Source organism: Oikopleura dioica, chromosome XSR (assembly GCF_907165135.1).
Source record: "Oikopleura dioica chromosome XSR, OKI2018_I68_1.0, whole genome shotgun sequence".
In the NCBI taxonomy this organism is placed as follows: domain Eukaryota; kingdom Metazoa; phylum Chordata; class Appendicularia; order Copelata; family Oikopleuridae; genus Oikopleura; species Oikopleura dioica.
In genome coordinates, this window is record NC_137294.1 from 9118172 (window position 1) to 9129067 (window position 10896).

Here is a 10896-nt window from a genome sequence, read left to right on the forward strand (position 1 = left end):
AATGATACAGATTAATAATTCTCAGACGCTTAGCTTCAATTTTATCCCCATACTATACCGATATCATTACATAAATATCAGTAAACATGCGAATTTCCAAATGTGTTGAAATGGCACTGAAGGGCAATGTACCAATTAATTGGTCGCTGTGCGTTTCGGCGTTAAGTAGAATTTGTATATTTCTGATCTGAGAGGAAAAGACCTAATGTTCTCAAAACATGATCATTCCAATTTTTTTTCTATCTGAAGGACATCAGAACTTATCAATACACAACAACTCTGATATGAATTCTTGATTGTCGGTTGAGAAGAGATGTCTCGCAGCAATCACAGTACTGATGTCATAGTCACTTGATAATATTGTCTTGACTTGTTGGGCCAAATCTATTTTCAGTCCTTCGAGGGCGACTATAAGATTAGGTATTTTCTTAGTAGATTATAATACTTTATTAAATGATAGGTATTTTTCAGACGTAAGGCATGTATAAATGGTATGGGATTGAGCACTGGCGAGGATCCCTCACGCATTTTTCTTGTGTTTCGTTCAGCAACCATCCATAAGGGCAAATACATCCTAAAGACATTATTTTAGAAAATAAGCAAACAAGGGAGACTAACCAGGGACGCAAGCATATTCATCACATTCACTGTTTATGCCCGTGTAGTAGGTTTCGCAAGTTATCCGACATTCTTGTTTGGGTCCACAGTCGACGAATAGCTCGTACTTGTTTTGGCAGCTAACAGCCTCTGCATAAGCTTCGGAATCGTCTTGTGAAGCAGATTTGTCGTCAACCGTCTGTTTGGCTATTTTTTCAGTTGTACTTTTTCCCGGAGAAAATAAATGTTCTTCTATGTTTTCATCGACCTCTGGAAGGCATGAAGGAGCATCTGGACGTGCTAATACTTCTTCGTATAAGCTCACTAGAATGGGTATCGCTGTGAAATCTCCAGTTGAAACTTTCACTGATAATGTTGTGACTTGCTCAATATCATCGATAGATATATTTTTGCGGGTAAAATTGCAAAAGTGTTGCTCAAGCCAATCAACAAGTTCCCACTTTGACAAAAACACTTTTACTTCGTTGAAATCGATGCTTTCAGCATTCCCAAAGTTGCTATAGATATTGAAGAAGTCAGTAAACAGGCCAAATATATCCAGCGGAACGTTATTTTCCTGGACCATGTCTTCGCTGATTTCCGAAAAGTCGATTTCTTCGAGTATACACAACCCTGCAGTGCATTGTTCAACGCAATCAATATCTTTTTCGCAGCTTCTTTCACATAAAAACTGGCTGCTATAGGATAAAAAATCGATAGAGCAATTAAAGAGGATTCTTATGATATAAACTTTATAATATAAAGCTTTGACTATACACAATGGTAATAGTTATTTTTATCCGATGGCCAAACTGTGCGCAAGGATTGAAATCTGGAATACCTTCAGCCAAATTAGTGATGATTGTCTCGACCTTTGAAAATGATTCAAGGTCAAAGTTTTCATATTCGTATACTTCGTCCGTAGGGTTTCCTTCCAAAATATAATCTGTTGAATTTGCCATTGAATCTTGAGTATTTATATAGCAAGCAGTGTCGTTAGGACGTCTGAGAATATCATCATAAAAACTGCTGAGCTCACTTATAGCTGCAAAATCGCCTGTTGACACTTTCAAAGAGAGATTAGTTGCTCGCTCAACATCATCAAGTGTAATTCGCTTGCCAATATGATTACAGAAATGCTCTTCGAGCCAGGCTCGGAGATCCCACTTGGTAATAAACGCTCGTATCCACTCGAAAGAAAAGTCAGTCAGGTTTTCGAATCTGCTAAAGACTTCGTTTAGCTCCGTAAAGAGTGTGAATATTTCAACAGGGACTCGATTTTCTACTACGAGCTCTTCTGTAATATCTTCAAAGGCTTCGATTTCTCGAAGAGCACAAAGTCCATTGATGCAATCTTGAAAACATTGTTCTTCTCTCAGGCAACTTCGATCACATAAGAAGTGACCAAAGTTCTCACAGGGATCGAAATCCGGGATACCTTCTACCAAGGAAGAAATAATTTCGCCAATATCCGCAAATTTATCAAAATACCCAGGTTGGAAATATTCTTCATAGCCATTACCGGAATAATTGCCAGGTGCGCTAGAGCTGCTATCATTAAAATAACCGTAGTGAATAGAATCAGTCGCATTGTAAAGTTCATCGACGGAGGGGAGAATTTGGATAGGACTGATACTGTCTGTTCGGTTACTTAGTTGAATTAGGGGCAAGAGAAGACCCTCAACAGTGGCTGTATCATTTGCCGACAAGTTCTCGAGCTAAGACAGGGATTTTCTGCGCCACATACGGTATGTGACATTTACATTAAAAATCCTGTTCCTGATCTAAAAGATTGAAAGCCTCGGTAATATCTGAGTCGTTGCTTATCGTCGTAATAAACTCAAATAATGACTGCAGATTTTCGGTGGCATTGTCTCTATCAGATACACTCTCAACGCCAGTTAAACATTCCTGAAATCAATTTAATGGAATTCATAGTTAATAAATGCACCTCATAAGAAACACATTTGCCTTGATTATTTTGATATAGCCCGGCATTGCATTGACAGCCAGCGCTGCACTCCAATGTATAAAATTCTTCTTTCTGGAAATCTTCAGATATTAAACCGTCACAATACTTTTGCGTCTTTTTCGGGATATTTTGAAACGAGAGTTATTTTTGTTTCTTTATTAATATTTTCAAACACGTGGTAATTGCTATCCTCGCCTTGCATTCTGACCAAGACCTGTTCTCTTCGCAGACAGTGACTAAATTGGGAACACGATTACAGGATTCCACAGGGACACACGTTCCATCAATATGTTGACGGACAAATCCTTCGTTGCAAAAACAACCTTCATTGCATCCAAAATTACAAATAACAGGATATTCGTTGAGGATCGAGTCACATGTATCCTCACAGTTTGTTCCACAAGTATTATAAGATGAATTTTCGGGACATTCGGGAGAGCTAAGTCGGCATTGGTCTGTTGGTGGCTTATAATCTCGAGAACATCTCATGATTTTTATAAAATTCAAGCCCACTCTTTAGGAATGCAGTTTTCATTCTCGTCCAGAACAAAGCCGTTGTCGCACTGGCAAGATGGATTGCAACCAAAATTACACATCAATGGATTCCCAGACAGATACGATTCACAAGTTTCGGGGCAGTTTGTTCCGCATTCGTTAAAACTTGAGTATTTTGGACATTCAGGCGTGCTCCGTCTGCATTCATCTTCAATTGGTTTCAACCTCAAGATTAAATACAAGTTAAATTCTTGATTGAAACCATTCCTTGCTTTATACAGTTGTTATTCTCGTCAAGAACAAAGCCTTGATCACATTGACACGATGGATTACAGCCGAAATTACACATAACTGGGAGACCAGAGAGAAAAGTATCGCACGTTTGCGGACAGTTTGTGCCACATTCATTGAAAGTCGAATTGGGCGGGCATTTTGGGTTCGTTTTGAAGCATAGATCTTTGATTAGGTCTTAATAAAAGGGAAGAACTAAAATACTCTCTTGAAATATAACCATGTCCTTTTTCAATGCATTCGCCATTTGAGTCCAAAACATAACCTTCAATACACTCGCAGGACGGATTGCAGCTCAGCGCGCATAAAACTGGAGCGCGAGAGGTTTCGCATGTCTCTGGACAATGAGAACCACACTCATTATAAACTGAGTTCATAGGACAATGAATACGTGGTTTGCAATTAAACTCAGAAATACAGATTCCATTTTCGTTGCGGACAAAACCGGCTCTGCACGTACATGCAGGCTCTGCGCATATTTTTGGGCATTCCATGAGTGGCTGTTCGCATGTTCCTTCGCACAAGTTGCCACATACATTCCAGAATTCATTCTTAGGGCACTCGGGCGACACAGTGATCGATTCCTTCTGACATGTCTCCGAACTGACACAATTTCCGAGATGGTTGCGAACGTAATTCTTTGCACAGGCGCATGCGTCCTCAGCGCAGATTCTCGAGCACTCCTTTTGGGGCTGCTCACAAGTTCCATCGCATAAATTCCCACACTCATTCCAAACCTCGTTTTCAGGACACTCTGGTTGCGCGATGATCTTTCTTGGACAGTACTGTGCCTCTAGACAGCGCCCAGTACTCAGATCTCGAAGGAGACCTCCTGAACATTGACATCGCTGATGGCATTGACGATCGCATAAAAGAGTTCAAAAATAACTGTTCTTACTAAAGAATACTGCAGGAATTATATTTACGGGGGCATGTTTTGAACTCCTTGTCAATAATATTCATGAGTTCCTTCGCAATTCGGCTCACAATCTTTATTAACAGCGCAGTAATTCCACTCTTCGCCTTTTGGACATCTGGAGACTGATGCTACACTCAAATTGAGTAGAACAGAAATATAAGCTTCTCTCATTACGGACCGTAACTGAAGCGTCCAGCCGCGCTCTTCTGCGACCTACTTTTTTTCTTATCTGATACAAGAAGTAGACTCCTCCTCGCCTTGGGGCCAAATGGTGCATCCCTTATCTACACAGTGTGTAGTACACACTACGTAAGGAGTCGCCAGAGACGATTTTTCACCTTCTTTGGACGGGCATTCCGAACGGAAGGGGAAGCATGTCTCCGAGAAATTTTCGATAATTGATTTTAGCAACGTTATCCGATGACTGCGTTCTTTCGCTTCTTAGAAATACGCATTTCTATCAAATAGGTCCATAAAAAATTTTTAATATGGTTTGGAATTACGGAGTCATTGTGGTGAAAAGTAAAATTAGTTGTGAGTGAATTTAAGGTCTTCTCGCAACTTTCATGTTTTTTGGCCAAACAAAGCCTGCGAGGGCTGCGACGAAACCTTGCAAATAAATATTTGTAGGAGTTATATATTTATTCATAACAATAAAATGACGGAAGAGAAATAAAAGGCATTTCAGAGCTTGGTAAACGTCGCCTCCGGGCGATTGATTTATTCAGCTTACTCACAGACGGGCTCCCCATTTTATATTTCTTTTTTCCTTTCTCTGAGTCAGTCTATTGAAGCAGCAAGTGTAGGCCTCTTCTCTTCACTACAATGAGCCTAACATACCAGTAGCCACTGAGCAGAGCTTTCAACTAATCCACAGCATGGTCAACTTCAAGAAGACAGTGCGAAAATTATGCTTCTGTTGTGGAAAGAGAAAATATGAAACAAAATCACCAGAAGAAGACACTCGAGATTATGGAGGTAAGAGAAAACTTCTTTCAGCTATACTTTGAGACTTATAGGTAGTTTTTCTTACAAAATCAATCATCTTCAGAATCTTGTTAATATTTTTTATTTCTATTAAATTACCAATATGTATTTAATAATTATGAATAATAATTAGGAATTGCTGTTTCGGAATTTAATTCGCAGAAATAGGAGTTAGAATTTGATGAAAACGACGTTTGAATAGCCCAAGTTCACAATGAACTTTTTAAATAAGTGAGCGTTCCTAGGTGGAATCGAAAACGTCGCGTATGAGAAGGAAAATACGTTAGAAGTGGCGAAGTCGCGCAATATTCCTGAGCAAAAACTGGCGAATGTGATTCAGACGCACGACTTTTTGGAGCACTACAAGGATATGATTAGCTACGAAGATATAAGTCGAGAATACGAAGAACTGAAGAATTGTTTTCGAACTGAAGTCGTGAGTCGAGTAGCTCAACTGCCTGGAAACCGCGGCAAGAACAGATACATGAACGTCCTCGCAAATGAAGCTACCAGAGTGAAGCTGACTGGATCTTACATCAACGCAAATTACATCGAAATCAAGTCGCAAGCAAGGGACTATATTGCTACACAAGGTTAGTCACATTTTCAAGCACGTTCCGTCTCGAGTAACAAGAATTCAATCCTCGTGAAACATTTCTGGCCCTGTAAAAATTTTGTAATTCATTCTTTCGTGCGTAAAATTCAACGACTTTGATATGGAAACTCTGAAATTTATAATAGGACCGCTTCCTGGTACAAAAGCCGACTTCTGGAACATGATATGGGCAGAGAAATCCCTTGTTATTGTGATGCTCGTGCAGCTTGTTGAAAACGGCAGGATCAAATGTGATCAGTACTGGCCATTTGACGAGAAGAAAGAAACCGTTTCCGATACCCTTGAAGTAGAGAAAACGGAGGAAAATATACTCCCGCTCTGGACGGAAAGGACATTTTATTTGTCAAATGGAACAGACACACGTAAAATTCGCCATTATCAGTTCACGAGTTGGAGCTCTACTTCCGATACCCTGCCTAATATTGGGGATTTGGTGGCTTTTATAAAGCATGTGAGGTAATTTTTAACCAAGAGGATCGAACGTGCGTGATTTTAATTCTCAGAAAGTAAGAGCAAATTTACTTTTCGCTAAATAGGATAATTGATTCATTTTGAATCATATGAGTTCACATGCACTACGCGTATGTCGTATGAAGAGTGCATGATGTTATTCATAAATTACTTAATTTGATGATGTTGAGAATCTAGCATTTCGTGAGCGGTGCCTGGAATTAGATAAGTTGTCCTTGACCTTTTGGCGGCATTTATTACTCGAGTGTAAAGTTTATCTAGGTCAGATTTACCGTTGGAAGATATTGGGCCGATGGTGGTCCATTGCTCTGATGGAAGCGCAAAAACCGGACTTTTCATTGCTCTTGACCAGATGCTGCGAGATCTAACAGAAGAAAGCTTCGTAAACGTCTTAGGAATGGTTTATCAAATGAAGAAGTGCCGCCAGAGCCTAATAAACTCAGAGGTAAACTCGATAATTAACGAGCATCTAGTAACGAGTTTAGTCCCAATATAAGCTGATATATGACTCTGTCCGTGACAGTTTGCTCGGAAAATTCGACGAAACAGACGCCATCTCAGATGGAATCAAGACGTCTCTTTCGGTTGAAAATCTGAACGAAGAAGAACCCCACAAACCGGTAGAACAAAGTCAAAATGAACAGTGGACTTATGACTTTTAAGTACGTGAATCCCGCACTTATGGATGACAGTTCAAGCGATAGTTCCGGCTCACTCACAGATTCAGATGAGGAGCTGCCCACTATTCGACCAAATACAATGAAAGCGACAGTAAGATTACTATTAGCTGATTAGACGTGACATCTTCATTCTAGGACATCGCAATCAACGACAATTCATCTTCCTCCGGCTCCGAGCCTTTCAATGACTAACACAAAAGAATTTCCCAACATCCCGCCAAGTCTTCATAACTTTGTACTTACACAAACTCACCACTACTTACCTTTCAGTATCAGATACTTCCCTCGAGAGATTGTTAAGACGCAGTATTTATTTCCCTTTATTCTTTTAAATAAATTAGTACTCGTCTCAGTTCTGACAACGAGTATTCACATTTCGAGAAAATAAGCACTTCAAGTCGAGTATTTTTGGTAGATATGTATTTGCAGGAATAATTGTAATTTTTAATAAAGTGCGAATCTTCGTGGTTTTATTCAGGTCTTCTTCGCGCCATCGCCTTTGCTGAAAGAAGGATTGTAAATCTTGAATTACGATGCTTTAAATTAATCTATATTTCTTTATGAAATTACCATCGAGATAACCATTTTTCGATTTTTTCATCGCTTAATTGTATGTGCTCCTCAGTATTTGTTTCTGTGCTTTTCGCAGTCAAAAGATTTTCTTCTATGTCTTTTTTGTCTTTGCGATGTTTTATAAAAGCAGAATCGCACACATAGTCCCAAAAATAATAAAAAGAATGAAACACTCCTGAAATGGTTTGGGCGAGAATTTCTTTAGCTTTTTTCTGTTCTTCTTCTTCTTTTAATTTCTTGTCTACTAATCTATGAAATCAATGGATTAAGGATTCGCCTAAAAATGAGGACTTACTCTTCCCATCCGTCCAAATAAGGTATTATACCGAGTCTCTTTGCTTCATGCCGTTTTTTAGCAGTTCTCTGAAAGAGTTGCAGGACCCGTTCGACCTTCTCTTTTCTCGGATGAACTCTATGGAAATGCTTTCTCTCAGGCTTCATTGCCTGTAACTTCTATTTCAAAGTGAACTAATCTTTCAAAAAATTCAACAACATTCTACGTATTCTAGAATCTAAACCATCAAAATGAAAATGATGATAAAACTGGTGGTAAATTGCATGGATTAAATCATCGAAGTAAATTTCGAAAGCGAAAACGTAAGCTTCGACGTGTTTTTCTCAGGTCACATTTCCGAACAACGCTTGAAATCAATAAATTCCGATTAACGTTATTTTGAACGTGGGGGGTGCACTCCAAGTGCCCCTGTTCAAGCTGGAAAGTTTTCTAAGAAACAACGTAAGGTAACCAGATTTCGCGAGCAGCTTGTCACGCTGGAACGCGAGGGGCGTCATCTGAAGCTTATCACCTAATTGTCAGCCTAAGATCGTTTAAAAGTATTGTAATTCGAAGATTGGCCTCCGCGCGGCTTTTTGTTAATTATAGCACATGTCAAATCAGAGTACTTAATGAAGAGGAGAGAAGCAACAAATTTCAATCAGAGAGTAGCTATCAATTTCTTGGAATCTTGGTAAGCCACAAACAGAAGAAACAAAAGAAAAACATTTATGGGCGTACCCACTTTTTTGTGTCTAACTAATCTCATCATGTATTGGACAAAGGGGCGGAGAAACTGTCTCATGAATCCTAAGCATTTCCGCCAGTATTAATTATGGAGGGAAATCAAAGAAGAGAAGTTCTGACTTGTTTCTAGATTCAGCTTTGGTCAATCATTTGCGTAGAGATTCACAATAAAGCTTTATGTCCCACACGACACCTTTTATATACGACTTTATCGCCGGTTATTTTGGTGGGCACGTAGGGATCGTTAGAAACTTCTTTTACAATAGCTGATTCCATTATGCAACAGTTTCGATCCCAATCCAAGTGTCTGTGGCGTTATCGTTGGACATCCGTTCGACACAGTTAAAATCCGACTACAAACGCGTGGTCATTTGTACAAATCGGGAAGGGTTTTTCAGTCCATCTTCTTTCTATAAAATGGCATTCACGATGAAAAACCAGATGATTGGGTGTTGATGCCTGCCGAGCAATTATAAAGAGCGAGGGCTCACGTGCACTTTTTAAAGGCGTTATTCCACCATGCGTCGGTGTTGGTGCCATCAACGCAATCATTTTCGGCGTCGAGGGCGAAGGTATGCGCTATCTTCAAGAGGAGACTCCCATCAACCACATGATCGCAGGTATATTGTCAAAGTAAACCTTCCAAATACTGTGATTCAAGGGACAATTGCCGGCGGTGTTCAGTGTCTGGTTACTGGACCAATGGAACTTGTAAAGACGCAAATGCAGGTGACTGGAATCGGGGACGCGTCTGTGAAGCCTTCCCTGTTGAATACAGCGCGCGAGATCTACAGAAACGACGGGCTTAAGTAATTAAAAAATATATGTCCTATAGCCGGATTTAAACCTTCCCGTCATCGTTGAATGGGCGGGATTATCAAAATTTCTTTTATTCCAAAGAAGAAGAGATAAAGGCCAAGTTAATTTCTATTGCTTAGAATCGCCTCTTATGAATAAATTGATGCGGGACTTTTATTGCTAAAATAAGTTCTGAGATTGTGTTTGCGTTTCTTGCATAAATTTATTCACGCCGATATCTCATTCAGCGAGATATCTATAAATATTTCATTTAATATGACTATGAATTTATAAACCCTTCTTTATGAAAATATTAAGAGGGTTCGGACGAGGTCTTGGGACAACATTGTGCCGCGAGCTTCCTGCCTTTGCCTGCTACTTCGGCAGTTACGACGCCCTCCTCAAAATCACCAATTATAGCCCTTCAGATGACCATGCTACGGCAAAGGTACATTTCCAATCTCGTTATGACCCTCCCACGCTTCGCCTGGAGTAATCTTTTCGAGTAATTCCTTCTGAATTTATTTAATATCAACCGTAAAAAATGAAGTTTAGATTCTCGTCTCTGGCGGTCTAGCTGGCGTTAACTCTTGGGTTCTGACGTATCCAGTTGACCAAGTCAAGTCCAAGTTACAGGCCGATCAAACAAACCGTTTCTCCGGGCCAAGTGACTGCATAAAACAGACGATGCTAGAAGAAGGCATCCGTGGTTTTTATCGAGGAATTTCTACCGCAGTAGTGCGCGCCTTCGTCGTCAATGCGGCTACCTTCGGCGGCGTTAACTACATGATGAACATTTTGCTGAGCCAAACGTCTTGACCTTTTGATCCTGTACACTCGTTGCCTGTATATCTCGATTATGTAAATACAGTATTTTATCTAGTATAAAGGAAGACATCAAGAATCACGATTTGAGAGCAGATTTTTCCTCCACAAACGTATAATCGTACCTTTATTTCATTTCAAGCCTAAAAACTCAAATTATTTCTTTTTATTTAGAAACTATCATTTGAGTTATTTTAATTTACATTTTCATATAACCCTTTTGGTACTAGAAACTGCATATTTATAGCTAAAAACATCGAGAAATCTGGAGCATAAAAAATAAGGGGTCAAGGCCTGTGCTAAGTTTGGGAGAAAAGTCTACTACGATTATTGATTTTTCACAGATCTACTACTTAAAAATTATGACATATTATATGTGTACCACAAAAAGTGGCGGCATTAGTAAAGTGATTCGAGAGCAAGGCCTTCTTTTCGTTGCATAATATCTTGGTCAGTTTATTACAAGGACTGTGCCAAAGTCCGCCTCCACTTGCAGAGAGTGCACGCATGCGCCCTCGCGTGACGGTGTTCTAATCGCTGAACATACGCTAATGGTATCGAAAAAAGGAAAAAGACAGTTCTTTCTAATTTACTGACGCTGAAGTGAAACTCCCTGCCTTTGACATCATAAAAGAGTTCCTTTATCAAGAT

General features: G+C 39.6%; 4 protein-coding genes and 1 long non-coding RNA gene across 5 annotated transcripts; 2 read left to right on the forward strand and 3 right to left on the reverse strand.

Moving 5' to 3' along the window:
- Window positions 1–436: 436 nt before the first annotated feature.
- Window positions 437–1303, reverse strand: LOC145707750 (uncharacterized). Its single transcript, XM_081785320.1, has 2 exons — window positions 619–1303; window positions 437–574 (listed from the first exon to the last, which is right to left on the reverse strand). Exons 1-2 carry the CDS (start codon window positions 1181–1183, stop codon window positions 468–470), a joined length of 672 nt encoding a protein of 223 aa, XP_081641446.1. The 5' UTR covers window positions 1184–1303; the 3' UTR covers window positions 437–467.
- A 1058-nt stretch (window positions 1304–2361) lies between these two features.
- LOC145709194 (zonadhesin-like) lies at window positions 2362–4551 on the reverse strand. The gene is made up of 8 exons (XM_081786875.1): window positions 4453–4551; window positions 4282–4402; window positions 3576–4187; window positions 3344–3520; window positions 3090–3272; window positions 2765–3030; window positions 2549–2683; window positions 2362–2508 (listed from the first exon to the last, which is right to left on the reverse strand). The coding sequence occupies exons 1-8, from the start codon at window positions 4549–4551 to the stop codon at window positions 2362–2364; spliced, it is 1740 nt and encodes a 579-aa protein (XP_081643001.1).
- Window positions 4552–4960: 409 nt separating this feature from the next.
- On the forward strand, window positions 4961–7405 carry LOC145708046 (receptor-type tyrosine-protein phosphatase O-like). The gene is made up of 7 exons (XM_081785663.1): window positions 4961–5252; window positions 5507–5854; window positions 6003–6333; window positions 6610–6793; window positions 6834–6968; window positions 7012–7119; window positions 7164–7405. The coding sequence occupies exons 1-7, from the start codon at window positions 5153–5155 to the stop codon at window positions 7218–7220; spliced, it is 1263 nt and encodes a 420-aa protein (XP_081641789.1). The 5' UTR covers window positions 4961–5152; the 3' UTR covers window positions 7221–7405.
- A 371-nt stretch (window positions 7406–7776) lies between these two features.
- On the reverse strand, window positions 7777–8046 carry LOC145710052 (uncharacterized). The gene is made up of 2 exons (XR_014134995.1): window positions 7897–8046; window positions 7777–7850 (listed from the first exon to the last, which is right to left on the reverse strand). It is a non-coding gene; the product is annotated as an uncharacterized LOC145710052 (long non-coding RNA).
- A 416-nt stretch (window positions 8047–8462) lies between these two features.
- On the forward strand, window positions 8463–10295 carry LOC145707609 (mitochondrial basic amino acids transporter-like). Its single transcript, XM_081785163.1, has 7 exons — window positions 8463–8569; window positions 8753–8852; window positions 8927–9004; window positions 9070–9242; window positions 9284–9431; window positions 9739–9868; window positions 9976–10295. The coding sequence occupies exons 2-7, from the start codon at window positions 8800–8802 to the stop codon at window positions 10237–10239; spliced, it is 846 nt and encodes a 281-aa protein (XP_081641289.1). The 5' UTR covers window positions 8463–8569; window positions 8753–8799; the 3' UTR covers window positions 10240–10295.
- Window positions 10296–10896: the final 601 nt, after the last annotated feature.